The 27,661-nt window shown below is 47.6% G+C and overlaps 1 protein-coding gene across 1 annotated transcript in view; it reads left to right on the top strand.

The window, feature by feature from the left end:
* Positions 1 to 25,206, top strand: part of LOC306981251 (collagen alpha-6(VI) chain-like) — a gene marked incomplete at both ends in the record, with an annotated part of 68,028 nt that extends 42,822 nt beyond the window's left edge. The window contains 20 exon segments of the mRNA XM_079580811.1: positions 565 to 657; positions 3,579 to 3,650; positions 4,417 to 4,443; positions 7,762 to 7,837; positions 8,383 to 8,448; positions 11,236 to 11,289; positions 11,369 to 11,404; positions 11,505 to 11,567; positions 12,367 to 12,429; positions 12,523 to 12,585; positions 15,463 to 15,525; positions 15,601 to 15,651; positions 16,507 to 16,542; positions 20,160 to 20,222; positions 20,310 to 20,372; positions 20,880 to 20,948; positions 21,049 to 21,085; positions 21,587 to 21,869; positions 24,821 to 24,878; positions 24,880 to 25,206. Of these exon segments, the coding sequence (XP_079436937.1) occupies positions 565 to 657; positions 3,579 to 3,650; positions 4,417 to 4,443; positions 7,762 to 7,837; positions 8,383 to 8,448; positions 11,236 to 11,289; positions 11,369 to 11,404; positions 11,505 to 11,567; positions 12,367 to 12,429; positions 12,523 to 12,585; positions 15,463 to 15,525; positions 15,601 to 15,651; positions 16,507 to 16,542; positions 20,160 to 20,222; positions 20,310 to 20,372; positions 20,880 to 20,948; positions 21,049 to 21,085; positions 21,587 to 21,869; positions 24,821 to 24,878; positions 24,880 to 25,206 (1,663 nt within the window).
* Positions 25,207 to 27,661: the final 2,455 nt, after the last annotated feature.

Here is a 27,661-nt window from a genome sequence, read left to right as displayed (position 1 = left end):
CTCCGCTGGCTTCACCTGAAACACTCCCCACATCACCCCGTTCTACAACACCTCCGCTGGCTTCACCTGAAACACTCCCCACATCACCCCGTTCTACAACACCTCCGCTGGCTTCACCTGAAACACTCACCACATCACCCCGTTCTACAACACCTCCGCTGGCTTCACCTGAAACACTCCCCACATCACCCCGTTCTACAACACCTCCACTGGCTTCACCTGAAACACTCACCACATCACCCCACCCAGGCCAAGTTGGTCTGAGTTGGTCCTGAGTTGGTCTTAGTTCTGACTCGTGGTTTACATGTGGTTTAGTATTTAGCTAGATTAGTGAAATGTACAATAGGATAAAGTTGAGCGGAATAAGTTGGAGTTGTTGTTGGTGCGACCCTCTGACTCTATTCTGGCTTCTTATGTGGCCCCTTATGCCCACCCCTGTTCTGACCCCTGTTCTGACCCCTGTTCTGACCCCTGTTCTGACCCCTGTTCTGACCCCTGTTCTGACCCCTGTTCTGACCCCTGTTCTGACCCCTGTTCTGACCCCTGTTCTGACCCCTGTGGCAGGACACGGTGCCCACCAGAGAGTGCTGTGGTGTCACCTATAAATGCTCTGGACCAGCGGGTGTCAGGGGCGACCTGGGAAAACGAGGGACCGATGTGAGTACTGCACTACTATAGGACTACAGTTAAGATGCTACAGGACTACAGTTAAGATACTACATGACTACTGCTAAGGGCGCACTCACACTTGACATCCGAACCGTGCCACACTCCAGCTCGTTTGAGGAAGGGCCTGGATGCCCCGAACGGCCTGCGCTCACACTTACACAAACGAACCGAGCCGTGGCCGAACACGAGGAGTTGTTTAGAATAGAATAGAATAGAATAGAAAAACTTTATTGTCCACCATGCACAATGATGGCAGAAATTTGTCTTTGGCTTGCTCATACATTCCACTCATACATTCCAATACATTTAAAATCAGTTCATCATAAAATCGGTTTACAAGTGCACGTGAACAGCAGCAGCGCAACATATTGCGGAAGAAAAAAAAAACCTTAAACAGCTGCGTGAAATAATGTCTACTTTGACCCCCTGTCAAATCTCTTCACTCTACTTTTCTTTGCATTTTACTACAGTTTAACAAAAAGGGCTATGGTGAATATAATAGTCGATTTTAATAAAGCAGAGAAATAGAGAAGTGCAGGTCCCTCTGTCCCGCTCAGCTGAGGCGGGGGGTGGAGCAGCACCTGCCGCTCTGAGCCTTTCTTTGGAGTCATATACAGCCTTCAAAAAAGGCGACGAGAACAGAAGATATGACTATTAGTTTATGTCATTCATTGCTGCTTCGGCCACTGGTTAAACAGCTTTATGTTGGTGAACTCCTGGAAGTATAGACTATACTTCGTATACGCTACATTGCGACAAAGCACTTAACACGAACACGCACCGAAGTCACAAGCGATAAAAGCACCCGCAGTAGGTTTTATCTGTCCGAGCTTCTCTGCTGCTGCACCTGGTTTGGCCGCAGGCTTTAGTCGGACACAGGGCAGGAGAAGCGCAGCCGCTCCCGTAAAGCCAGCCTAAGACGTGCGTGAAGCGGCCAGGGCGTCGGGAGTGAGCAGTCGGGGAGACGAGCGGTATGTGGCCGGGGGTCCGGGGAGCCGCCCGGGAGAGAAGCGGTAGGGGGGCGGGGAGACTAGAGCGAGGCAGCCGCTGCTCTGTTTGATAAATACAGCCCCTCTAAGCGGGCCAAAGTCCGGAACCGAGTCCGACTCGGGCACGGATTGATTGCACTCACACTGCACAAACGAACCGCGCAGAAGGGGCTTCCAGCGCTTGGGCGCGGTTCGGATGGACAAGTGTGAGTGCGCCCTAAGATACTACAGGACTACAGTTAAGATGCTACAGGACTACAGTTAAGATGCTACAGGACTACCGTTAAGATACTACAGGACTACAGCTACCGTTAAGATACTACAGGACTATAGCTAAGATACTACAGGACTACAGTTAAGATGCTACAGCACTACCATTAAGATACTACATGACTACAGCTACCGTTAAGATACTACAGGACTATAGCTAAGATACTACAGGACTACAGTTCAGATACTACATGACTACAGCTAAGATACTACAGGACTACAGCTAAGATACTACAGGACTACAGCTAAGATACTACAGCTAAGATACTACAGGACTACAGGTAAGATACTACAGGACTACAGGTAAGACACTACAGGACTACCGTTAAGATACTACAGGACTACAGCTAAGATACTACAGGACTACAGGTAAGATACTACAGGACTACAGCTAAGATACTACAGCTAAGATACTACAGGACTACAGGTAAGATACTACAGGACTACAGGTAAGATACTACAGGACTACAGCTAAGATACTACAGGACTACAGCTAAGATACTACAGCTAAGATACTACAGGACTACAGGTAAGATACTACAGGACTACAGGTAAGACACTACAGGACTACCGTTAAGATACTACAGGACTACCGTTAAGATACTACAGGACTACAGCTAAGATACTACAGGACTACAGCTAAGATACTACAGGACTACAGGTAAGGTACTACAGGACTACAGGTAAGATACTACAGGACTACAGCTAAGATACTACAGGACTACAGCTAAGATACTACAGCTAAGATACTACAGGACTACAGGTAAGATACTACAGGACTACAGGTAAGACACTACAGGACTACCGTTAAGATACTACAGGACTACCGTTAAGATACTACAGGACTACAGCTAAGATACTACAGGACTACAGCTAAGATACTACAGGACTACAGGTAAGGTACTACAGGACTACAGGTAAGGTACTACAGGGCTACAGCTAAGACACTACAGGACTCCAGCTAGAACAGTGCAGGACCACAGCTAATATACTACAGGACTACAGCTAAGATACTACAGGACTACAGCTAAGATACTACAGGACTACAGCTAAGATACTACAGGACTACAGTTAAGATACTACAGGACTACCGGTAAGATACTACAGGACTACCGTTAAGATACTACAGGACTACCGTTAAGGTACTACAGAACTACAGGTAAGGTACTATAGGGCTACAGCTAAGACACTACAGGACTACAGCTAAGATACTACAGGACTACCGTTAAGATCCTACATGACTACAGCTAAGATACTACAGGACTACAGGTAAGGTACTACAGGACTACAGGTAAGGTACTACAGGACTCCAGCTAGAACAGTGCAGGACCACAGCTAATATACTACATGACTACTGCTAAGATACTACATGACTACTGCTAAAATACTGCACTACTACAGCTAAGATACTACATGACTACGCTACTGCAGTATTTGATCAGGGGTGTAAGACTGTGTTTTGTTTCAGGGCACGCGTGGGCAGAAAGGCTACCCAGGATTCCCTGGAGAGGAGGGCATCGTCGTGAGTTACTCTCTACATTTATCACATTAATATTAATGTAACAATATGAATATTTATTTGGACAACTATAAATTACTGTTACTTTTTGATATTTCCATGATCTAACTGTTACTTCCGGGTGTGTTCAGGGAAAACGTGGTTTTCCTGGACTCCGCGGACTTCCGGGAGACGATGGCTGTCCCGGACTCAGAGGACAGAAGGTAACCAGGCAGAACTGAGGGACTGAGGGATGTTGTAGATTTGTAGATTGTAGATTTGAGTTTATTAGGATATTACCTTGTTGCAGTAGAGGCAGGATGTTGATCTGATAAAGGGTCTCAGAGTTATAGCTTCACAAAGATGGGTCCTAAAAATGGCCCTCTAGTCTATGCAGGGCTTGACATTTTAGTAAACTACTAAGGCACTTCAAATGTTTTCTCAAACACACAGCTATGGCAGTTTCATATTTTCCTTTAAACCTTTAATTGAGACATCGGAGCTCGGAAATTCTGACCTCCGAGATCAACGCAGTAGAACGCAGCAATAGGCCGCATACAGCTAGCAGCACCTGACTAACAGACAAGCACGATGAGAATTGATGAGAATGTCAATATCAATGAATTGTGCATTGGCATTAAATTGAAATCTACTGGAAAATGATGACATCGCTTAACAAAATAATGGCCTAAAACATGCTCGGCTGCAGTTTTGGCTGAAATTGACACAATTTTTGTGCTCTAAAGTTTCCTGTTTTGTCTAATTCCTGTTTCTCTGATCAATGAAATGTTTGCAAATCCGAAGATATTCAATTCTTTGCATTGTTTTAATACATTTGGAGCATTATAATATAGTATTGAAGCATTAAAAAGCAGTATATTGTCTTGCTTCTGCCTGGAGAAACCTGTGGCCTAGTTTATGATGCAGACGTAGCTTAATGACGTAGATCTGGCAGTGACATCCTGTGATTAACACTGTGTCTGTCTGCAGGGAACCCACGGCCAGAGAGGAGACCAGGTGAGTCACTGTCAGTTACAGAAATGATCATCTTTAAGAACAAGGTGAACTTAAAGAAAAAACTGTGATGTTTCAGGGCGAGGATGGAGAGGACGGGCTGGATGGGGTCGATGGAGAACAGGTAGCACACCAGAAATCATTTTTCAATTAATCAAATCAAATGCTGTTTGTGTAGCACCTTACAACAGCCAGAAGGTGCCCCGGGCGCTTACCAGTATAAAAACAAGAATCACATTTGACATCAATAAATAAAAACACAAATGTGTATAAAAACAGCAGTCAAGTCAGTGGCTACACATGAAAAGATGTGTCTTCAACTGTGATTTAAAAACTCTCAACCCAGTGATGCTTCAAATGTGTGCCTGATTTTATTACAGAAAGGGAAATAAAAATAAAAATAATAAAAAATAATATGTATATGTATATTTTTACACAAAATCCCAAAGTGCTCCAGAGTTTAAAACAAAGCATAAAATCAACATAAACACAGTTTAAAGGTCCTATATCATGCAAAATCGACTTTTTGGAGCTTTTAGCCATGTTGTTAGGCTATTTCCTTATCAAAAACACCCCCAGAGTGTTTTGTGGCTTCATTCACGCAGCTCTCAGTAATCCTCCTGAATCCTGCTCTCTGAGCAGCTGCTCCTCCCTCTCCTGGTGAACGACTGAGTGTTCAGTTGTGTCGTAACAGCGGAACGGAAGTGCTCGACGTCTGTAATGTAATGTCTTAATTCTATGCTTGCGGCCTGATTTTAATTTGTAAAACAGCGTTTTCATTATTTCTGTCGTAAGAGAGAAACAAAGAGAAAAAAAAATAAAAAAAAATAAAAAAGGATGTGCCCGAGGTGCTTCCAGGTCAGCTGAGGCCAAAACTAACACACCCCTGAGCGTCTGAACAGACGTCATGTTTGCGCTGCAGCTGTGAAGATGGAGCTCGTTACCTACTCTGGACACACCTGTTCTTCATCCTACCTAACGATAATGTCACGGAGAAAAAGAAACGCGTTTGGCTACGAGGACAAGGAGTTTATTCAACCTTTTTCAGGAAGAGGCCACTCAGCTGTTTTTTTTCTCCGGGATTCAGCGACTATCAGCCAAAATATTGTTTTTCTGTGACTGTCACTGATGGATGTTTGGTGAACCTTCGCCAGAATCAAAGTGGATTAACTTTTATAACCAACGCGAGTCCCATAATGTAAACAGCGATGGAGCAGAGGGTGAGTCAATCCAAGCGCATGTTAGCTTGTGTGTTAGCATATTAGCTTGTGTGTGCTAGCCATTTATGAAGCTGTGTTGCAGATGTCAACTCTGTATAACAGCATCGTGAAGTAACTTCACTTATTGTTGTTTATTTATATTACGGTAAAGTTGTATGTGCGGAGAGAGGGGGCGGAGTTAACTGAATCGAAGCGTTGTCTTCCGGGTTTGAAAGATACCTACAGAAAACACTTATATTTATCACAAAAATGAGTGCTCCATAGTGGTAGAGGTACAATATATCATATACATGCCTATACTTAACTTTGGAATGGCTAAAATAGCATGATATAGATCAGGGGTGGCCAACCCGCGGCTCTCGAGCCGCATGCGGCTCTTGGCCAATCAGAGTGCGGCTCTTTGCATGATTGGATATGTTTAATACAATGCGGCTCTTTGCAAAATAATTGGTAAATATTTCCCATAAACTGTCACAGTCTTTGACCAAAAATCCAACCATCGTCCTACAGACCCTGTTTCCATCTCTACACATGAACGAGAGTCTGTATCTCCCTCCTTTTCGAGGCGGTGTAAAAGGAGCCCGTGCAGCCTCAGTCAAAGCGGGATGTAGGTTAAACAACAGGCAGGCAGATCGTGGCACTAGGATTTGCTTCTGTGCTTTTCAGGTTTCTGATCAGCTACTCTTTATTTGATGTAATTTGGCCTCATATTCACAGAAAAAGATCAAAATTAGGAAATGGAAAAAAGCGGAGCTCTTCTGAAGCTTATGATGCGAAGCGCGACATCGTAACGCGGAAATACGCAAAGTCATGACTTTTCTTTTACATGTGACAGTAACTGTAACAAATGCAACTTAAAACAGACTCTCAGATCCTCCAGAGGCTCCTGGTTAAAGTTTATGAACTTTGTGCAGCCTAGAGTGCGTTCTCTGCACAGTCCAGTCAGGACCGAGCTGCAGGCACTGAACGCACAGGCCAGGGGCGAATCAGAGAAGGAGGCTCAGTGGGCAGGGCCCCACATACAAACACACCCCAGCATTAAAAAAAGATAAAATAATAATAATAATCTAATTCTGTCTCAGTCAGAGCAGAAAGCACAAAATGTCATTTAATATACATGTATTTCAATCTTGGTGAGGAGTAAAACCATTAAATCTAACAAAATTATATAAAAAAAAAAAAAAGAAGGCATAAAGTTATAGTTTATTGTGATTAAATAAAACGGTCACATTCTATTTAATCACAATAAACTACCGCCCCGGAATCTCGCTAATGGTCGGTGCCTTTGTGGCTCTTCACAGGGTCAAGGTTGAAAATTTCGGCTCTTGGTCTCTGACTGGTTGGCCACCCCTGATATAGATCCTTTAAGGACCCAGAGAAAAGGCCTTTCTAAGTCATGTCTTCAGGTGCCTCTTGAGTGTCTGTGGCGCCCTCAGGTGTTTGGGCAGGGCACTCCACAGCGGAGGAGCCGCAGCCTGAAAATACCTGTCCCCCATTGTGCTCAGCCTTGTCCTGGGTGGCCTAAGGGTGTTGGTGTGGGGGGTCAGTAGTTCTGACAGGTTTATTTGACCTGTGTCACAACCAGAAAACACCATTATTTCAATTATTATTTGATTATTATTATTGCTCTCAAGTAAAAAACACAACTTAATCTTTTAAAGGCAAAAAACAAATGTGAAATGGCATTTTGTTGATAGATTTCAGACGTGTCTTTTTATACATTTTAAGGCAAACATAATACTTATCATAATTACTGTATTGCAGAAGTATCGGACAAACGCGTATTGTCCCAGCCCTAATGCTTATATGTACTTGCATATACTTAATCCATGTACTTTATGGTGTCAGGGCCTGGTGGGAAAAGACGGGCACAAAGGAGCTCCAGGTCGCCCCGGAAACCCTGTAAGTACTACTGCTCTTGCTTTTGCTACTGCTATTACTACTACAACTACTGCTATTGCTACTACCTCTACTGCTATTACTACTACTACTACTACCAGTGGCGGACGGTCCCTAGAGGGAGCTCAGGCATCTTCCACTCAATCATATTGGCTGAAATGGCTCATTTGAGTTATGAGCTATTTCAGGAATAATAATAAAGTTTGTGTGAACGCCTGCATGGCATCCCGGGACTGAGAGGAGGGCCGAGGGGTCAGAGGGGACTGCGCGGTGACCCGGTGAGTTCGGCCCTTTAACGACAACTCTTTTAGTTTAGTAAATGTGTTTATTCGAGCAGTAAAACATTCTGCTCAAGAGGAGTGGGCCGTAGGAAAGAGCGCCCACCCCCCTAATCAGTACAATCAAGATTGTCATTTCACAACAGTACAAAGAACAAAACAACAAGGATTATATTCTGTACACATGCAGTAACTGAGATTAAGATTACAGCCACGGTGACCTCCTGTGACCTCATATGACCTCATGTGACCTTTTGTGACCTCCTGTGAACTCCTGTGACCTTTTGTGACCTCCTGTGAACTCCTGTGACCTTCTTTGTGACCTCCTGTGAACTCCTGTGACCCTCTGTGACCTGTGACCTCCTGTGACCTTCTTTGTGACCTCCTGTGAACTCCTGTGACCCTCTGTGACCTGTGACCTCCTGTGACCTTCTTTGTGACCTCCTGTGAACTCCTGTGACCCTCTGTGACCTGTGAACTCCTGTGACCTCCTGTGACCTCCTGTAACCTTCTGTGAACTCCTGTGACCTCCTGCTCTGTTCCAGGGAGAATCAGGAACTGACAACACCAGCCCAGGACCTAAAGGAGACTACGGGAATCCAGGAGCACCCGTGAGTACCAGTTTTATTTATTTTTTTGAAAAGTTGTACAATTATTGTAAAGAAATGTTTACATTTTTTGGAACATTCTGAATTTTTTTGGAAAAGTTTTGTAAGTTATGACACATTTTTTGGAAACATTTTGAAAAAAAATGGAAAGTTTTGAAAATATTTTAACATTTTAGAAAATGTTTAGAAATGTTTGAAATTATTCTTTTTTGTTTTTTTTTACCTTTTTGACATAAATGTTTGAATTGTTTCTTTTTCTTTTTAAAAAAACAAGACAAAAAGTTGAACATTTAGGAACATTTTGGAAACGTTTGGACTCACGCAGGATCATAGTGAGTACCTAACACAGGATCATAGTGAGTACCTAACACAGGATCATAGTGAGTACCTAACACAGGATCATAGTGAGTACCTAACAGAGGATCATAGTGAGTACCTAACAGAGGATCATAGTGAGTACCTAACAGAGGATCATAGTGAGTACCTAACAGAGGATCATAGTGAGTACCTAACAGAGGATCATAGTGAGTACCTAACACAGGATCATAGTGAGTACCTAACAGAGGATCATAGTAAGTACCTAACAGAGGATCATAGTGAGTACCTAACAGAGGATCATAGTGAGTACCTAACACAGGATCATAGTGAGTACCTAACAGAGGATCATAGTGAGTACCTAACATTGGATCATAGTGAGTACCTAACAGAGGATCATAGTGAGTACCTAACAGAGGATCATAGTGAGTACCTAACAGAGGATCATAGTAAGTACCTAACAGAGGATCATAGTGAGTACCTAACACAGGATCATAGTGAGTACCTAACAGAGGATCATAGTGAGTACCTAACAGAGGATCATAGTGAGTACCTAACACAGGATCATAGTGAGTACCTAACACAGGATCATAGTGAGTACCTAACAGAGGATCATAGTGAGTACCTAACACAGGATCATAGTGAGTACCTAACAGAGGATCATAGTGAGTACCTAACAGAGGATCATAGTGAGTACCTAACAGAGGATCATAGTGAGTACCTAACAGAGGATCATAGTGAGTACCTAACAGAGGATCATAGTGAGTACCTAACAGAGGATCATAGTGAGTACCTAACAGAGGATCATAGTGAGTACCTAACAGAGGATCATAGTGAGTACCTAACACAGGATCATAGTGAGTACCTAACACAGGATCATAGTGAGTACCTAACACAGGATCATAGTGAGTACCTAACACAGGATCATAGTGAGTACCTAACACAGGATCATAGTGAGTACCTAACACAGGATCATAGTGAGTACCTAACACAGGATTATAGTGAGTCCTACACACTAACTCAGGATCATAGTGAGTACCTAACAGAGGATTATAGTGAGTCCTACACACTAACCCAGGATTATAGTGAGTACCCGACACTAACCCAGGATTATAGTGAGTACCCGACACTAACCCAGGATTATAGTGAGTACCCGACACTAACCCAGGATTATAGTGAGTACCCGACACTAACCCAGGATGAATGTTTCGTCTCTATCCCCTGCTTGCTGTCTCTGTCTTCCTGAACTCCTTCACTGTGGTATTGATGACTGGTCTCTCTGCACACTTGATCAGGTTTCTTCTACAAAGTGAGGCCATGGAGGAGGTCGTCAGCTTTGACTGGACTCTCACAGCCTTGTGTGCGATGGATGTGTGGAGTATGTGGATTATCGTTGGCCTCGCGCTCCTGTCGGTCAGAGACATCAAACATATTTACTGATTTGGACTCTTGATGACAGGGTTGCGGCTAACGGTTTAGGCACTGCCCGGGTTTATTGGAAAAATGGGAAGGCAGCAGCTGCAGTGGGTTGAAATGAATGAGCACTTTGGAGCAGGGAGTGACCGAGTGCACAACAATGGACTGTTATATAGGACCTGTCAGCTCGCTGTGGAGACGGACAAGAGGTCGACTATATTTTGGCAGGAAAAGGGAGAGAACTACCTGCTCTGGAGAACTGAGCTAATGTTGAGACCAAGTAAAAGCATATTATGTATTTATGAGCTATTATATTATATTATATTAGTTTGAAGCAGTTTATTTGTGAGCAGTGTATTTTGTGCGTTTAATCCCAGCGTTCTCTGTGACGGCGTTTAATCCCAGCGTTCTCTGTGACGGCGTTTAATCCCAGCGTTCTCTGTGATGGCGTTTAATCCCAGCGTTCTCTGTGACGGCGTTTAATCCCAGCGTTCTCTGTGACGGCGTTTAATCCCAGCACTCTCTGTGACGGCGTTTAATCCCAGCGTTCTCTGTGACGGCGTTTAATCCCAGCGTTCTCTGACGGCGTTTAATCCCAGCGTTCTCTGTGACGGCGTTTAATCCCAGCGTTCTCTGTGACGGTGTTTAATCCCAGCGTTCTCTGTGACGGCGTTTAATCCCAGCGTTCTCTGACTGCGTTTAATCCCAGCGTTCTCTGTGACGGCGTTTAATCCCAGCGTTCTCTGTGACGGCGTTTAATCCCAGTGTTCTCTGTGATGGTGTTTAATCCCAGCGTTCTCTGTGACGGTGTTTAATCCCAGCGTTCTCTGTCACTGCGTTTAATCTGAGCGTTCTCTGTGACGGCGTTTAATCCCAGCGTTCTCTGTGACGGCGTTTAATCTGAGCGTTCTCTGTGATGGCGTTTAATCCCAGCTTTCTCTGTGACGGTGTTTCATCCCAGCGTTCTCTGGGATGGCGTTTAATCCCAGCGTTCTCTGTGATCGAGTTTAATCCCAGCGTTCTCTGTGATGGCGTTTAATCCCAGCGTTCTCCGTGCAGGGCAGTCCCGGAGCTGACGGCCGCCCGGGGGCGAGCGGGACGGTGGGGAACCCGGTGAGTGAGTACTGCCCCCTGTGGACAGAAGGCGTTGCTGCGGGGGTTTGGGCTGAAGTGACTGATGTTTGTGTTTCAGGGCGCGGACGGAAGACGAGGACCTCCCGGAATAAAGGTCATACCAAGCAACACAAGACACTGACATCACATTCATGCACTGCAGCAGTGACATCACATTCATACACTGCAGCTGATTGGTTGTGTTCGTGTCACAGGGCGCGGCCGGAGCGCCGGGAGATGCCGGACCCCGGGGTACGCCTGGAGCCTCCGGACCTCAGGTAACACTCACGTCTATTCTTTCACTAGCAAGGACCACTAAGAGGTGAATAACATGAGCTAGCAGGAGCTGAGATAATATCAGCTAACAGGAGTTGAGATAGCATGGACTAGCAGGAGGTGAGTTCACATGAACTAGTAGGAGCAGAGATACATGAGTTTGCATAGCATAAATGAAGGAGCCAAAATGGAATGAACATCCATAGTAAAGTAAACCAAAGGCGAATGCTTGAGCAGGAGAAATGGGTGTAAACATGTGGAATGCATAGGGTGGTGGGGGAGGGAATGGGAGGGGACACAGCAAGATGGGCAAGCAGGCACAGGGAAACATGGCCTGGTTGGGTTGGTCCCAGTGACGAGTTGAAGAAGCACGTTGGATGTGCACGTTAGTGGGAAGAGAGGGCTTGTGGAGCTGGAATGCGTCGCATGAATGAGTCGTAGCAGTTTTGTAAAGAATCATCTAAATGTTCTCCTTTATCTTTATTCACAAAAGTTTTCTGAATACCTACTCTGCTTTTGGACGCCTTTATGAGACAGTTATGTGACCTTAGTTCATCAGTGCTGAGAGAGATACTGCTGACTCAGGACAGTTCTTGTTTTATGTGGATAGGTCCAGCTGCTACAGGGACATTAACCATAAAGCAAGTCCTGTTACCGTAGTTACCACAATAGGAAACAATAGGCTGTTTACGATAAAAGCCCCCCCGCCCATGCGTTGGTCTAAATCAGACACAGAGTCACAGACTAGAACTCGTAGAAGTGTCTGCTCTTGTCACAGTAACTATCTGTGTGTGTGTGCAGGGGCCCCGAGGCGAGCAGGGCGAAAAGGGCCCCCAGGGACCCCCCGGTTTACCTGGAGCTCAGGTGAGACCTCCATCCTTCTACTTCTCCTGCTTCTTCTTCTCACATTTTTATTTTTATTATACTGTGAATAAGTGACATAATCTCGTGTTTCAGGGAGGACTAGGGGAAGCCGGAGGTTCAGGTCTGAGCGGGAGACGAGGCGCCAATGGACAGAAGGTAACTGTCATGCTGTGTTGGGGATATACTAGCCTGGGGCGAGGAGTAGGTGTGTGAGGGATAGACTGGCCTGGGGCGGGGTGTGGGAATGTGAGGGAATTACTGGTCTGGGGCCAAGTGCAAGTGTGTTTGGGGGGTCTGGGGGGTGTTTGTAATCAGCAGCCATCTATAATAGACATACACACATCCCCCAGTCAATTTGTAAACTGTAATATGACTTTAATATTTGTAAACTTGTTTACACCTGACGACTCCCCTCAACATGGAAAACCACCCCCAGCTCACATACCCCCAGCACCTCCCCACAGACCTCCCCCAAAGCCCCACATAAGCATATCACCCATGAGCCTCATAGCTCCACAGAAAAAGTCTCACTGTGATATTATGTTCTTCCTATAGAAATACACTGGAAATGCATTTTCAGGGTAAATGCTCGAATTTCAGTTTGAACAATAAAAATCACAAATGTTTCCTCCTCTGATCAGAAGAAACACAGATAATGTTGAATGCATGATTTTAAAAGTGAGACGCAGAGCGATGGAAAAGTGAGTTTATAATGGAGGTCAATGACTAATGTGACATTAGGGAGAAAACATTAAAACTCAAATCAAAGTCAAAGTTGTTACTCATCTTTGACATACCCAAGGGTGTTTTAAAATTCAAATTCAGGCCAAATGTTTTGTGCAGAACTGAAGTAGATTAACATCATTATGTGGAGACAAGTTTGAAAAACATATTCATCTACAATAAAAAAAAAAGTGACTAATGGAACTTAAGGGTTTAGAAAAGAGCCCTTCTGGAAGTCCTGTTTGACACTTACTTCCATCAGGGACATGTTGTTATAATGAACGGCCGCCTTTATGGAAGTAACTGATATAAACTTTGACTGGACCAATCCAAACCCATAATTGCCACTTGAAAAGTGAGGGACACTCCATACCCCAAATTTCCTCACAATCTTAAAAAGCAAATAAAGTATCCCACAGATAATGGGCCCTTTTCCCGTCAAAACTGACCAGTAACATGCCCCAAACAGATTGATAAGACTCTGCTATGTAAAAAAAAAAAGTCAATCGACACACTTGCCATGGTTCAAAGATCCTCACAGTTTACCCATCCTCCACTAACTGTTCATAGTAGTGTATTTTTCTTGATCTTTCAAAATTGGCTTAAACTACAGGGTTGAAAATACCATGGGCCCGATCTTGTGCATCAAAACGGAGACGATAGCGTGACATTTTGCGCTCAGTCGGAGCGCACTTTGTGATCTTGCCACTCCAGGCTTAGGCATGGGTGGAGACACAGACATTTTCCTCCAACCAGATCGACTCCGCGTCCTGGAGAGTGGTTGTGTGGGAGTGGGGGGTGAACATGTGCTTTTGTTTTGCTTCGCGTTCACGCCGAGCGCGGCCGATCCGCGCCACAGCGGACGCTGTAGCTCTTTTTCTCTGGAGACGTGAACATGGTTTAGCTCACGATGGGGTAAATAAAGTTTTTAGTTTGACCTGTGAGAGCCTAAGGCTTAAGAAAGAACGCAAGACAGCGCAATGTAAACGAGGAAGTGAATGTCAGCCGTGTTTCCATCAGTGCCTCCTCTTGTGACGCCCCCTCACAGGTGGCGGAGGTGAATGGCACATATAGCGCCGCCACTCTGAAAATAGTTCGCCAAGAGCCTGCGCCGCCCCGTGCGCCGCCACAAGATCTGGCCCCATATGTTCATCAGAAGTGTGTGACGGGTGACTGATCTAAGGGAAACAGTCAAAGCCCAAAGTCCAAGGGGTTAAAACGGGTCAGAGACTGCTCACGCTTTTTGGGAAAGGTGTCCTTTATGAAATTTATCATGTGCTTTTGTTTTGATAATTTAAAAGTTACCGAGGGTTCAGTTTATGGGCGTGTCCCGTCGTGGGTGCGTGTGACCTTGGCTTCTCTTTAAAGTCAAACCAAAGAGGTCATTCCGGCCTCCTGATTACATTTGGGAGACTTTCTATGTTGAAAAAGTAGGTTTTTTCGGGTGACCTTGAAATGACCCACAGAAACCACTCCCCAAATATCAAAACAATATTAATATGGCACCATATGGAAAGAAGGTCCCCTAAAGGGAAAGAATGGAGCCCTTTAGAGTTCGTTCGTTATTTTATTTTGAACATGTGAGCAACACAACACCTTTACAAAATTTTAAACGTAAAGGCTGTTACAAATCAAAAAGACAAAGCAAACTTGTCAGTTCCCTTGAAAAGCCAAATACAAATGCACATGTCCAAAAAGGAGTGAGAAGTTAAACTTATTTAACCCCACCCCTTAGTTCAAAAACATATTGATAACATCATTTTCCTGTTCCTACATAGTTACTCAAAACTCAAAAGGAAATTGCTAAGTAGCAATAGTAACAAGGCACATACATGAGACAAATCACTTATAGTCTGGCGCCATTGTGAGTCCAAATGCAAGTATTACAAGAGGAGAACCCATATAGAAATCTTGGGTCCCCTCCTGGACCCGGCCGAGGACCCCATGTTGACTTTTATACAATTTGGGGTAAAAAAAAAAAAAAAAACGTAGAAGAACTTGGATGACCCCACTGGAGGAGGCCTCATTGGAATTTGTGGTGCTTTTGGTCAATCACGGTTCGCTTTCATAGTTAAAAACTGCTCCATATTGCATCTTGTCCTAATGATGTTTCAAAGCAGTGACATCCAAAGTTTAGGATCTAAAACGGCTTCAGATAAACTCATTCTGTTAGATTTGATTATTTACAAAAGTGTCTTAAATGTTGATTTTATTTCTAGCAGAGACAGCTTCTGCCGTCTCTGCTGGAGGTTTACAGGATAATCCTGTTATGAGAAGCTCTCCTCACTGTCTCTGACCCTCTGTGTGCAGGGTCAGCCCGGAGAGCCAGGAGTGCAGGGCGTCCCTGGAGGTCAGGGCCCACAAGGGCAGCCGGTGAGTCCCCCATGAGGGTCAGAGTCTTTAATTTACACATAACTACAACGCCTTCGGAGTCTGTGTCTGTTACAGGGTCAGGACGGACGAAATGGGTACGGGACCCCGGGACCCAAGGGCAAGAAGGTACAAGGCTTTTGTCCTCAGCCTGTACGGCAGTATGTCTGTCCTCAGTACTACAGGGTGTACTACAGCCTTTGTCCTCAGCCTGTACTGCAGTATGTCTGTCCTCAGTACTACAGGATGTACGACAGCCTTTGTCCTCAGCCTGTACTACAGTATGTCTGTCCTCAGTACTACAGGATGTACTATAGCCTTTGTTCTCAGCCTGTATTGCAGTATGTCTGTCCTCAGTACTACAGGATGTACTACAGCCTTTGTCCTCAGCCTGTACTACAGTATGTCTGTCCTCAGTACTACAGGATGTACTACAGCCTTTGTCCTCAGCCTGTACTACAGTATGTCTGTCCTCAGTACTACAGGATGTACTATAGCCTTTGTCCTCAGCCTGTACTGCTGTATGTTTGTCTTCAGTACTACAGGATGTACTATAGCCTTTGTCCTCAGCCTGTACTGCAGTATGTCTGTCCTCAGTACTACAGGATGTACTACAGCCTTTGTCCTCAGCCTGTACTGCAGTATGTCTGTCCTCAGTACTACAGGATGTACTATAGCCTTTGTCCTCAGCCTGTACTGCAGTATGTCTGTCCTCAGTACTACAGGATGTACTACAGCCTTTGTCCTCAGCCTGTACTGCAGTATGTCTGTCCTCAGTACTACAGGATGTACTACAGCCTTTGTCCTCAGCCTGTACTGCAGTATGTCTGTCCTCAGTACTACAGTCCTGTACTGCAGTAGATACTGGAGCCTCTGTCCTCAGTACTCTGTCTGTAGGGCAGTACAGTCCTACAGTCTGTACTGGAGTCTGTACTGCAGTACATCCTGCACATGTTCAAAGTAACACTCGTGTCTCTGTCTCAGGGCGACCAGGGCTTCCCCGGACACCCCGGCCTCATGGTGAGTTCAGGATCAAAGTCTTCCACGTTTTACTTTTTCTGTGAGAAAAGAGGTGGTTGGAGAGTGTTGTTAAATAAATATTTGGTAGAGAACACGGGGCCGGTCTAATGGCGGATTCTGAGGAAGAATAAACAGAGCAACTGTTTCAATTTCATTGATTAAACTCCAGGAGCCCAGGGGCCGCACGAAGGAGGAGCCCAGGGCAAAGCGGAGGAGGAGCCCAGAGTAAATGTACAGTAGAGTCTGATGACCTGGACTTTACTCAAGTAGTTTTTGTGACTATGTGTGACGGGTCAGACGAAGAGCAGTTCAAAAGACCTCTATGGACGTACAATATTCAAGGACCGTGACGTCGCCCGGCATGGCGCAGCCGGGGCCCCACCCTGGAGCCAGACCTGGGGTTGGGGCCCGAACGCGAGCGTCTGGTGGCCGGGTCTCTGCCCACGGGGCCCGGCCGGGCCCAGCCCGAAGGGACGACGTGGGCCCGCCCTCCTGTGGACCCACCACCCGCAGAGGGATCCGTAGGGGTCGGGTGCGGAGAGGACTGGGTGGCAGTCAGAGGCAGGTGCCTCGACGACCTGGTCCGCATGCACAGCTTCTGGCGTTCGGGACATGGAACGTCACCTCACTGGGGGGGAAGGAGCCTGAGCTTGTGCGGGAGGTTGAGAGATACCGACTAGATATAGTCGGGCTCACCTCCACGCACAGCTTGGGTTCCGGATCCCAACTCCTGGAGAGAGGCTGGACTCTCCATTTTTCTGGAGTTGCCCGCGGGGAGAGGCGGCGGGCTGGGGTGGGTTTGCTCATATCCCCCCAGCTCAGCCGCCACGTGTTGGAGTTCACCCCGGTGGACGAGAGGGTCGCGTCCCTACGCCTTCGGGTCGGGGACAGGTCTCTCACCGTTGTTTCGGCCTACGGGCCCAACATCGGTGCAGAGTACCCGGCCTTCTTGGAGTCCCTGGGAGGGGTACTAGATGGTGCTCCGACTGGGGACTCCATTGTTCTGCTGGGGGACTTCAACGCCCACGTGGGTAACGACAGTGAGACCTGGGAGGGGGTGATTGGGAAGAACGGCCTCCCCAATCTGAACCCGAGTGGTGTTCTGTTATTGGACTTCTGTGCTAGTCACAGTTTGTCCATAACGAACACCATGTTCGAGCACAAGGGTGTCCATAAGTGCACGTGGCACCAGGACACCCTAGGCAGGAGGTCAATGATCGACTTTGTAGTTGTGTCATCTGATCTCCGGCCGCGTGTCTCGGACACTCGGGTGAAGAGAGGGGCTGAGCTGTCAACCGATCACCACCTGGTGGTGAGCTGGATCCGCTGGCAGGGGAGGAAGCCGGTCAGACCTGGCAGGCCCAAGCGTGTTGTGAGGGTCTGCTGGGAACGTCTGGCGGATCCCTCTGTCAGTGGGGTCTTCAACTCCCACCTCCGGAAGAGCTTCACCCAGATTCCGGGGGAGGCGGGGGACATGGAGTCAGAGTGGACTCTGTTCTCCTCCTCCATTGTCGATGCGGCTGCTCGTAGTTGTGGCCGTAAGGTCTCTGGTGCCTGTCGCGGCGGCAATCCCCGAACCCGGTGGTGGCGCCCGGAAGTAAGGGATGCCGTCAAGCTGAAGAAGGAGTCCTACCTGGCCTTGTTGGCTTGTGGGACTCCTGAGGCAGCTGAGAGGTACCGGCAGGCCAAGCGTGCTGCAGCTCGTGCGGTCGCAGAGGCTAAAACTCGGGTCTGGGAGGAGTTCGGGGAGGCCATGGAGGAAGACTATCGGTCGGCCTCGAAGAGATTCTGGCAAACCATCCGGCGCCTCAGGAGGGGGAAGCAGTGCTTCACCAACACTGTGTACAGTGCGGGTGGGGAGCTGCTGACCTCGACTGGGGATGTCGTCGGGCGGTGGAAGGAGTACTTCGAGGACCTCCTCAATCCCGTCGTCACGTCTTCCAATGAGGAAGCAGAGGCTGAGGACTCGGAGGTGGGCTCGCCCATCACCGGGGCTGAAGTCACCAAGGTGGTGAGAAAGCTCCTTGGTGGCAAGGCTCCGGGGGTGGATGAGATTCGCCCTGAGTACCTTAAGTCTCTGGATGTTGTAGGACTGTCTTGGCTGACACGTCTCTGCAACATCGCGTGGCGGTCGGGGACAGTGCCCCTGGATTGGCAGACCGGGGTGGTGGTCCCTCTCTTTAAAAAGGGGGATCGGAGGGTGTGTTCCAATTACAGAGGAATCACCCTCCTTAGCCTCCCCGGTAAGGTCTATTCCGGGGTGCTGGAGAGGAGGATCCGGCCGATAGTTGAACCTCGGATCCAGGAGGAACAATGCGGTTTTCGTCCTGGTCGTGGCACACTGGACCAACTCTATACCCTTCATCGGGTACTCGAGGGTTCGTGGGAGTTCGCCCAACCAGTCCACATGTGTTTTGTGGATCTGGAGAAAGCGTTCGACCGCGTCCCTCGCGGTGCCCTGTGGGGGGTGCTCCGGGAGTATGGGGTCCGGGGCCCTCTGCTAAGGGCTGTCCGTTCCCTGTATGACCGCAGCAGGAGCTTGGTTCGCATTGCCGGCAGTAAGTCAGACCTGTTCCCGGTGCGTGTTGGTCTCCGCCAGGGCTGCCCTTTGTCACCGGTTCTGTTCATTACTTTTATGGACAGAATTTCTAGGCGCAGCCAGGGGCCGGAGGGTGTCCGGTTTGGGAGCCTCAGAGTCTCATCTCTGCTGTTTGCGGACGATGTTGTTCTGATGGCTTCAACGAACCGGGACCTTCAACACGCACTGGGGCGGTTTGCAGCCGAGTGTGAAGCGGCCGGGATGGGGATCAGCACCTCCAAATCCGAGGCCATGGTTCTCCACCGGAAAAAGGTGGCTTCCCCTCTTCAGGTCGGTGGGGAGTCCTTGCCTCAAGTGGAGGAGTTCAAGTATCTCGGGGTCTTGTTCACGAGTGAGGGACGGATGGAGCGTGAGATCGATAGACGGATCGGTGCGGCGTCAGCAGTGATGCGGTCGCTGTATCGGTCTGTCGTGGTGAAGAGGGAGCTGAGTCGGAGGGCAAAGCTCTCGATTTACCGATCGATCTACGTTCCCACCCTCACCTATGGTCATGAGATTTGGGTCATGACCGAAAGGACAAGATTGCGAATACAAGCGGCCGAAATGAGTTTCCTTCGCAGGGTGGCTGGGCGCACCCTCCGAGATCGGGTGAGGAGCTCAGTTACCCGGGAGGAGCTCGGAGTAGAGTCGCTGCTCCTTCACGTCGAAAGGAGCCAGCTGAGGTGGCTCGGGCATCTGTTCCGGATGCCTCCTGGTCGCCTCCCGCGGGAGGTGTTCCAGGCATGTCCTAGTGGGACAAGGCCTCGTGGAAGACCCAGGACACGGTGGTGGGACTATGTCTCCGAGCTGGCCTGGTGTCGCCTCGGGGTCCCCCCAGAACAGCTGGAGGAAGTGTGTGTGGATCGGGAAGTTTGGGCATCTCTGCTGAGACTGCTGCCCCCGCGACCCGGCCCCGGATAAAGCGGAAGAAAATGGATGGATGGATGGAGTTTTTGTGACGGCGACGGATTTATCGTTTATTTTGCTGGTGTTTGTTTGTTTGAGTTGAATCCTGATGAAAGGTGTTTGTGTCGTTTAGGGAGAGGGTGATCTGAAGGGGCCAAAGGGGCTCCCGGGACGCAGAGGAAACCACGGCCGAGGGGTGAGTCACACCCGGGTCAGACCTGGTTTAGACCTGGTTGATATCCGATTTAGACCCAGTCTCACTCTGGTCTCTCTCGGTCCACAGGGAAACGCGGGTTCTCAGGGCAGACCTGGAGTTCCTGGAGAACCGGGATACACTGGACACAAGGTGAGGCTCTCTGTCGTCTAGGGGTTTTCCACAGACTGGACTGACCTTCAGAAGCTTCCTCTCACTTGTGCGGTCAGACAGTGGAGGGGGCGGGGCTATATCAGCTCTGACTCCACCCCTCAGGAAGGGGAGTGTGCAGTGCCTCTTGAAAGTACTAATACACCTTTGAACTTTTGCACATTTTGTCATATTTACAACCATAGTACTTTTGAGAGGCACTGTATATAAACATTAGTCTGACACTGATTCCCAGGAGCGAGAAGAAGCTTCTGAAGATTCACAGTGGTGCAGGTGGTAGAGCGGATTCACCCACCTTGCCTCCAGTGTCTGCATACACCGGAGTGTGAATGAGAGCGCGAGGGTGAGTTTGTTTCTTGATGTAAAACGCTTTGGGCCTGATAAAGGAGGAAAAGCATTTACCATCAAAGTGAAGTGTCCTCCAAACAACCTAGTCCAGACGACTGTGCATGTGCAGGGGTGCTCTGTTTGTTTGTGTGTGTGAGTCAGATTTTCCCGCCCTCTCTAATGCCCCCTGTTTGTGATGTGTTCAGGGTCCTCCAGGTGCAGCCGGAGAGCGTATGAACGCGAGTCTCTCCCATAGACCGTGCTAATGACTTTATTATTCTAACACTTTATTATTCTAGCGATCTCTAATTATGACTGTGCCTCTGTGCAGGAGTGTGAGCTGGTGCGCTACATCCGCAACAACTGCGGTGAGTCTGAGCCGCGGACGGACGATGGAGATTTCCCTATTTGTTGCCCCATTATCCCAATTTCCCTCAGTTTGTCCCTATTTTTCCCCAAATCTTACACTTTTTCTGCATTTAAATTATTTCTGTGTTTTCCACATTTTGTATCTTCCAAACTTTTTATATTTGCTAGACACGATCCATGCACGGCTCTATGTTTGAGATGTTGAAGATATTTCTCTTAGCACTGACCTCCATTTGGGTTTTGTTCTTGTGTTTACAGCCTGTTCCCTCGGTACGTCTCGACTGAACCTCCCACATGTCACTCACTGAAGAACTGCCCGGGACAGACGCACATCTGACCCACACTTTACTAAAGCAGAACTGCCCAGTACAGACGCACATCTGACCCACACTTTACTAAAGCAGAACTGCCCAGTACAGACGCACATCTGACCCACACTTTATTAAAGCCGAACTGCCCAGTACAGACGCACATCTGACCCAGTTCTCCTCTCACCACAGACCCTGTGGAGTGCCCGGCGGTGCCCACAGAGCTGGTGCTGGCGTTGGACATGTCGGAGGACGTGACTCCCATGGCGTTTGAGAGGCAGCGGTCGGCAGCGCTGTCCATCACCGACTCCAACTGTCCCCGCGGCGCCCGGGTCTCAGTGGTCAGCTACAGCGACCGCACCAAGTACCTGATCCGCTTCAACGACTACAAGCGCAAGGCCCAGCTCCTGGACGCCGTCAGGAACATCTCACTGGAGAGCACGTACAGCCAGAGGCACCTGGGCAGCACCATGAGGTACGAGAGGGCGGGGCATGTGGTTACGGGAGAGCGGGGCATGAGGGATGGACGAGTGGGGCGTGAGGTACGAGAGAGCCGGGCATGAGTGACCTAGACTCGCCAACCAGACTCCGCTTCTTTACAGAAGAGGGTCTGGCAACACTCCATTGCGCACTTTCAAAGGAAGTGACGCAGCAATATGGAGCCTACCGACCAATCAGAGCAGCTCCCTGAACGGGTGTCACGTTGTTGCGCCTTTGTTTTGTAGTTTTTCAACACAAGCAACCACTTCATGTAGTGCTTCGGTATGCTTGTATTCTCAAGTTTTTCTGACATAAACGACAGAAGTCATTTACTGAACTCCGTGTGGCAGGAGCACCATTGTTAATGTCCCAATGACGACAACTTTCTTGTCGCTGTTTCTGTCGTCACATCCGCTATGTTCTCATTGGCTGCTCTGCGCTTCGGTTGTCCCACATTAGTCCCGCCTCAAGCAGTAGCTTTTCTACGACAGGGTCACCAGACTAGTCTCAGTCTCAGTCTATGAGTGACCAGTCACAGGAGTCAGGGACACATGTCGGTTTTGGGCATTTTGAGCTTTTCACAGATTTTGAAAGTGTAGTCTCCAAGCTTTTCAACAATGTGTAACTCATGGAAATCTGATCATATTTGGAGACGTAGCGGCGATTTGAATTTAACAGCTCCAGAAAGCCGAAAGGGCAGAAAAAACCCCTCTGAAGTTTTGGGCAGTTCTCACCTCTCTCTGCTGTTGAGAACAACAATAGGGCTCATTTACATCTCATTTAGATACGCCATACCCCCTAAAGCTCCCCACTGTCATGTCATGTTATGTGTTTGTTGGGCCATAGTGATGTCGATAATGGACATTATCTACACACCAATCACTGGGTATATGTATGACCCAAAATGTCCTCAAAAACAAAACAACTCCACCTCTATGTACCATTATAGGCCCTTAGAACTCGGCGATCTCAACCGAAACCCGACGTAGAGATAACTCGCACACCGACGCACATGCCGTGGAAAATAGTAGACATTGAGCTCCACAAAAGTGTTGTCTGGATCACAAGCAGCAAAACGCTGCTTTTTTTATGGCAATCCGCCACATCCGACACGTCAATAACCTGCTGTACAGATGACAGAATGAGTCGTGGCTGGACGCGCGTACGGGCGCGGACAGGGATTTTTTTACCCGCACCAACCCGACCCGCGATCCAAGGAGAATTTTATGACCCGACCCATTCCGCGGACTGCCTGCGGGACCGCGGGGAAACCCGTAACCCACGCATCAAGTGCGCTAATGCCCACAGAAACAAATTTCTAGTGCTCAAAATTACAAAAAGAGAACTAGGCGCGCTATAAATCTGTTGAGAGGCCCCCTCACAACGGGCTCATAAAATCTCGTCTTTTAATGCACCACAACATGGGATCACCATCTACAAAATCAGCTTCAGGGGTTTCTAAGTGAGAACAAATCTTATTCTGTTGTTATTGTTGTCACTATCACCATTTATTTATATTTTTTATTCTTGGGTGGGTTAATGATGATAATGATATTGAATAGAACAGTTTGAAAAGCATTGACTGAATTGTACTTGAATAGTTTCCACGCTGTTTACTCAGGGCTTGACATTGATGGTTTGGTTTTATTGCAATAGGCCTGAGCGGCCTGGCAGGGCTCAGGCCTAATGTAATCGTATAGGCAGTGCGCGGAGCTATTTCGCTATTTGTCACGCGAGGTAATTTTAATGACCACACTAGAGGGCACTGTATGCTGAGACTGATATATAATATGTGTATTGGTATTCCTCTTCTCTTCCAATAATATTTTTTTCATTTGGACTGACGACATGAGGACAATGAGGACAGGACATTTTGGAATTGTTTTTATGCCTTTTCCCAAACTTTATTGTCTGGGTTGTTTCTGTAGTGAGAGCTTTGCATTAGTTAGTGCCTTAAAGGGACTATACGGAGTTTAAAAATGTTTAATAAAAAAAGTAAGTCTTTTGCCAATTCCTGTGCGGAGTTATAAACTTTTAAAGAATAACCAGAATGCTCATTCCAGCCACTAAGGGGCAGCTTAATAAAATATACTGTTAATAGTATACAATTCTAGAGTTCGGGAAAGGCCACAGTTACCATAGAGTTACCATTTTCAGATAGTTCTCCATTTCCTTCTTTTCTGTTTTCTTGACCTCTTTTACGTCCCACAGCTCCGTGACCAGATCTCCAGAAAGGCCCCCTCAATCACTTTGATTATCATCTTGAGGATTTTTTCCTGCAATTTTTGGATTTCATCCTTATTATTCTTGATTTCATTTTCCAACCCTTCACACTGATCTTTGAAACCCTCTTGTAGGAGCAGGTCAGATATCAGTCAGATAATGTTTTTGTTTGACGTCGACTTCCTGATGAATGCAGTCTCTTTTCGCTTCTAAGTGGAGGCAGTTTTGGGGTACTGTTGACCTTTTGAGCTTAATTTCTTTGGTGATCTCTGTTGCGTCTGTTTTGTCTCCACACACCTCCGTAAAACGTCCGCCTGTCTCTCCAACACACATTGCTGGCGTTGGAGAGGTTGGTTTGGTTCTTGAGGGGGCGTGAATGAGTTGTCTTCTGCCGTGTTGACATGCGTCGTCAGTTCCCATGTGTATTCTTCTTTGAGGAATAAAAAATCAAACAATCAATGTTAAAGCCACCCTCAGCAACGCCATTTTGTCCGACCGGAGTAGTTACATTCTCACATTGCATAGCTAGAAACAGCGAACACATGAAGGGATGGAAGCAGCAGATGCAGCAACAGTTGTCGGCTAACACATTCAGAGAGTAGCGTTAGTTTGTCCTACTTTGACCCAATTTATCCCACTTTGAGCTGGTTTGTCCCAGTTTGTCATGCTTCGACCCAGTTTGTCCTGCATTGACCCAGTTTGTCCTGCTTTGACCCGATCCAGGTTCGTGGGGCTGAACGTCCTGAAGCGTGTCCGCAGTGGCGCCATGGTGCGAAAGGTTGTGTGTGTTCCTGTGTAACGGAGCGACGCAGGACCAGCCGTTGCTGGTCACGGCCGTCATGGAGCTGCGGGCGCTGGGCGTGGTGCCCGCCGTAGTGTCGCTGAAGGTGGCGGCCGAGGTGGAGCGGGCACTGCAAGTGGATGACTCCGGGAACTCCATGTTCACGCTGCTGCAGAACGAAGACGAGGATCTGAAGAAGATCCAGAGTTGCGCCGTCTGCTACGGTAAGAAACAGACACTGAAACAGAACCAGATACCAAACCAAAAACAGAAGCAGACACTAAAACAGAAACAGAACCACACTCAAACCATTGCCTCTGTGGCGTAGATCTGTGTAGGTTACAGGACCGTAGTTCTGCGAGAACGAGCGGCTCCTGTTTACTGCTGTTTTACTTTGGGTTTTAGTCCTGTCTCATGTTTTGTCTCCTTTGTCTGGAAGTCTTTAGACATTGTGAAGAATTATGTCTCCCCTCTCTTTTCTCTCCCCTCTTTCTCCTCTCTTTCTCCTCTCTACTCTCTCTTCTCGCTCTCTCGCTATTCTCCTCTCTCTTCCCTCTGTCTCCCTGTTCCCTATTCCCCACCTCCACCTATCTCTCTCTCCTCTCTCTCCCTCTCCTCCCCCTCTCTCTATCTCCTCCACTCCTCTCATCTCTGTCTCCCTCTCCTCCCACCTCTTCCCTCTCTCTCTCCTCCCTCCTCCCGTTCCTCTGTCTCTCATCACTCTCCTCACACTTACTCTCTCCTCCTCTCTCTCCTTACCCTCCTCTCCCCTCTTCTCCACTCTTTCCCTATCCTCCCCCCTCTCTCTTCCTCTCCTCTCTCTCCCCTATCTCTCTTCCATCCTCCCTTCTCCCCCTCAGACCCCTGCAGCCCCTCCTAGCTCTGCTCATTTATCCCCTCTCCCCTCCCCCCACTGTCCTTTGACCTGGATCTGACACTGGTGTTGGACGGCTCGCGGGAAGTTCCTCAGGATGAGTTCCTCGGAGCCCAGGAGCTGCTACAGGGTGTGGTCTCGCAGGTGAAGTTGAGCCCCACCCCTCAGAGGCCCACCTCTGGGAAAGGTGTCCGTGTTGCACTGCTGCAGATGAGCGGAGCCACGCCCACTCTAGAGTTTGGACTCAAGAAGTACCAGAAGCAAGACCAGGTGCAGGAGCACCTCCGGAAGGTCACTCAGCATAGAGGCTCGTCCTCCTTGGGACAGACACTGGACTACGCCCTAAAACAGGTGAGACACGCATTCAAACCATGCCCTCAGACTGGTGAGACATGCTCTTAGACAAGTGAGACACATACCCCAAACCATGCCCTCAGACAGGTGAGGGCATGGTTCAGGTGAGAGAAATCGGCCTCTAACCTTTTGGGCAGTTCTCACCTCTCTCTGCTGCTCGGAGTGACAATAGGGCTCATTTACATCTCATTTAGATAAGCCATACCGGCTCTGGAGAAAAGGCAAAAAGCAACAAAAATGTGGCATTCAAGAAAAAAAAACAAAGGTTTGCAAACAGGTAATATATAAATAAATGTCTCATGAATCCATTTCCCATAGAGCCTACCTCTACAGCAACTAGCAACACAATGACAACTAGCAACATTATCCCAACACACACACATTTGACCAGAGGGAAAGAAGAACGCACACGGTCATTAGACATTAGACTACGTTATATTATCTGTAACCTGCACACACAGCTTGTGACCAAAAACAAAAGGCAAACAAATCCAATCAACTGACATCACCACGTTAGCTTACAGCACAACAATGGCCTCATCAAAAAGCAAACAGACACGATGGCACAGCCGCCACGAGCAGAAAAAAACAAACTTTCACTCACTGTCTGAAGTAACCGTTGTGTGCCTTCTGCTCAGCAAACTTGCTCACTATTGTGTTAAAATCCAGTCCATCTCAGTTATTTTCAATGTATGGCCATCCTTCTGTCTTAAAGCACGCTCTGAAGGCGAGTTGGCTCGGGAAACGTAATGGTCAGCAGGGCGCTGTGCATGCTTACAGCCAGGGCATCATCGCTCTTTCTCCAATAAAACGAGACTTTTTCAGCCTGAGAATTCATGCTTTTAAATATACCAATACTGCAAAAAAGCGAAAATCAGCAATTAAAAAAAACAACTCTTCTTTCTCGATTTGTGGGAAACTGAATCAGCCAACTGGATTCCACGATGGGGCACATATATCATCTAATGTCTATAGTTTAGTTTCGATTAGTGATGAGACACTACTTTTTAAAAAATACAATTCCAATACTTTGGAGGTCATTTTTGTTGTATGTCGATCACCACAATTAAAATATATATATAAAAAAAAAAAAACTCTTCCTCACCCTCCGCGGGCGGTCTCTTTTTTCCTCCAAGCTCGGGTCCTCTACCAGAGCCCTGGGAGCTTGAGGGTTCTGTGCAGTATCTTTGCTGTTCCTAGAACTGCGCTTTTCTGGACCGAGATGTCTGATGTATTTCCTGGGATCTGCTGGAGCCACTCCTCCCTCTTCTCTGAGCCCCTGGTATTTCTCTAGTTTCTCGTGTTCCTTTTTCCTGATGTTGAAGTCGCTTGGTATTGCTATGTCGACCACAACGGCTTTCCTCTGCTCTTTGTCCACCACCACAATGTCCGGTTGGTTCGCCATTACCATTTTGTCCGTCTGTATCTGGAAGTCCCACAGGATCTTGGCTCGGTCATTCTCTACCACCTTTGGAGGTGTTTCCCACTTTGACCTTGGGGTTTCCAGCCCATACTCTGCACAGATGTTCCTGTACACTATACCAGCCACTTGGTT

The sequence above is a fragment of the Gobius niger genome (genome assembly GCF_951799975.1).
Source record: "Gobius niger genome assembly, chromosome: 22".
Classification (NCBI taxonomy): domain Eukaryota; kingdom Metazoa; phylum Chordata; class Actinopteri; order Gobiiformes; family Gobiidae; genus Gobius; species Gobius niger.
This window is presented reverse-complemented; position numbering and strand designations above follow the sequence as displayed.